Genomic DNA, 2,500 nt, shown 5'->3' on the forward strand with positions numbered 1-2,500 from the left:
AGCAATTTCATTTTTTAAAATTCTCATTATGGTATCTAAGATATAGCATTTTGTATTATAGTCAAGCATTGCCAATATTATTATACCAATTTATTAATTGTTCATTTTCTGAGAATAAAAAGTTGCCTTTTTCATAAACAAACATTTGTAGCAAATTATTTCAAATTTAAGATAACAACTGTGTAGTATGTAAACCAGTGTAATTCCCCTATAAATATGTCACTAAATATTTTACAGCTACAATTCAACACACTTCCTGAATAGAAAAAGGGAAATATAATTTAGTAGAAACTTGATCTTAAACAAATTCAGGATATGTATACAGAGACTGAACTCATTCACATGACACGACTAATTTAGAGCTGTAAAAATCGTGAAATAAATCTTAGCAGATATTATTTGCAATAAAAAAATCTGATATGTGGTGTAGTTCTTCAAAACCACGGTTGGGCATGTGAATTCAGATTTATATGTTCCTCAGTTTCAAACGATAACCCATGCAAACAATTTAATTAGATTAGAAAGACAGATAGGCAGACAGATAGATAGATAGATAGATAGATTGATAGATAGATAGATAGATAGATAGATAGATAGATAGATAGATAGATAGATAGATAGATAGATGATAGATAATAGATAGATGATAGATAGATAGATAGATAGATAGATAGATAGATGATAGATAGATAGATAGATATATAGATAGATAGATAGATGATAGATAATTAGATAGATGATGATAGATGATAGATAGATGATAGATAGATAAATAGATAGATCGATAGATAGATAGATAAATAGATGATAGATTCACTCAGTGAATCATGTAACAAGATTCAAATTTAGATACATAGACAGCAGACAGATTATTAACAATCTGTGATAATGTAAAAAGATACAGTTTGGAAATGTTATATGTTATTTCAGAATTATAGCCTCTTCCTATTATCGAGGTCATATTACATCAGATAATACTTATTTTTTCCCACATCCTGCACGAAAATATATTTGGGTTTTGTATTTTTGTGCGTGTGTGTGATTTATTTTTTTATTTTTGAACTTCAAACCTACAGCTCTAATGTCTTAGTTCTAAAGTGACCCCAGACAGTGGGGGCTCTGTGGGAGAGGTTAGGACTTCCCAGACAGACTCATATTAACACTTGTAGTGCTGAAACCCCTGTTTTTAGCAAGAATTCTATATATCTTCTATTTGCTGTACCTGTTGGCACCTCTATTTTCATTGTGTCCAACGTTATTTTGATAGTAATATATAAAAACAAAAGTACTAATACAGAATAAAAACAATTCATTTTAGTTCATTGATGTGTGAAATGATATTTATTAAATGATTTAAGCGCTTTTATTGATTGTTTAAATTAATACAAAAGGATTATGACATAAATTCAAATAATGAAAATCATCAATTTAATTGCTATACATTTGTGTAGTTTTAACCAGTTTCTTAAAAAAAAAATATTATTATTATTTTTTTTAAATTAACCGTAATGGATTGGTATAATAAAATGGAAAATCTATTTTATACACAATGATTTAAGAACACGCAAATTACACAATAAAAAATGATCATTTGTGTCTTATAGCTTGTCTGATTTAAAGCAAACACAAACTAATTCAGGGACTGTAATTCAGGGAAAATATCAATTGTAGATTCCTATAAATGTATTTATTGTTCGTTATCGAGCTGTTCTGAATAAAGTGAAAATACATTAGAATTAAAAGGATGTTTATAAAAAGCATAATATCGATCAAATGAGAGTAACTGTTAAATGAAATAATAGTTCTTTACAAAAATATATATTCATGAGCCATCCAAGGAAAGCTTTGCATTTTCAACTGTCAAAATAACGTCAGCTTGGGAAATTTGGTCCCACTAACCTATTATACAAAAATAAAGTAATATGCTGGGAAAGTAATACAGTTATATATGATTTACTGTGAAAATGTGGCATCTGTAAGAGCTATAGGGAAGTATGATAAAATAGGAACCCCAATTTGGTAAAATCGTCCCTGCACCTGAGAATCTATCATTAGGGAAGCATTGAAGACAGGAGCAATATTTGCATTTGGGAAGATAGACCTGCACCTATAGGCTGATGGTATGCTATCCCTAGGCACCTTCGATATTCCGGGGTATACAGTGGCCTCAGAGAGACCATTTTCTTTGACTGCTTGGTTTCTTCTGTTAGAGAGGATGCTGTCTATACTAAAGCTTTTAGGAGTTTGGGGAGAAGATTGCTCAGCTCCTGTGGAGTTAGATAGATCCACCACTTTAATGCTAGATTGAGATACTTGTGGCAAATGTAAATCTTCTGAAGTTTTGGGATGTTTGTACCCATTTCCTCTCTGATCACAATCCTTATCCATGCTCTTCATTTCGTTACTGGGAGACAAAGGGTCTTTTTGAGCCGGCATTGGGACAGACAAAAAAAGGGAAGCTGGGCAACCTGGTAAATCTGGACCAGGTCTGCAAGTGGCA

The 2,500-nt window shown here is 31.2% G+C and overlaps 1 protein-coding gene across 1 annotated transcript in view; it reads right to left on the minus strand.

Annotated features, from left to right (window-relative positions):
• Positions 1-1,953: 1,953 nt before the first annotated feature.
• The window catches only part of FOXL1 (forkhead box L1), a 1,275-nt gene continuing 728 nt past the window's right edge, over positions 1,954-2,500 (minus strand). Inside the window, exon 1 of the mRNA XM_053719165.1 lies at positions 1,954-2,500. This exon is cut by the window's right edge and continues 728 nt beyond it. Coding sequence (XP_053575140.1) covers positions 1,954-2,500 — 547 coding nt within the window.

Source organism: Bombina bombina, chromosome 1, assembly GCF_027579735.1.
Source record: "Bombina bombina isolate aBomBom1 chromosome 1, aBomBom1.pri, whole genome shotgun sequence".
Classification (NCBI taxonomy): Eukaryota; Metazoa; Chordata; class Amphibia; order Anura; family Bombinatoridae; genus Bombina; species Bombina bombina.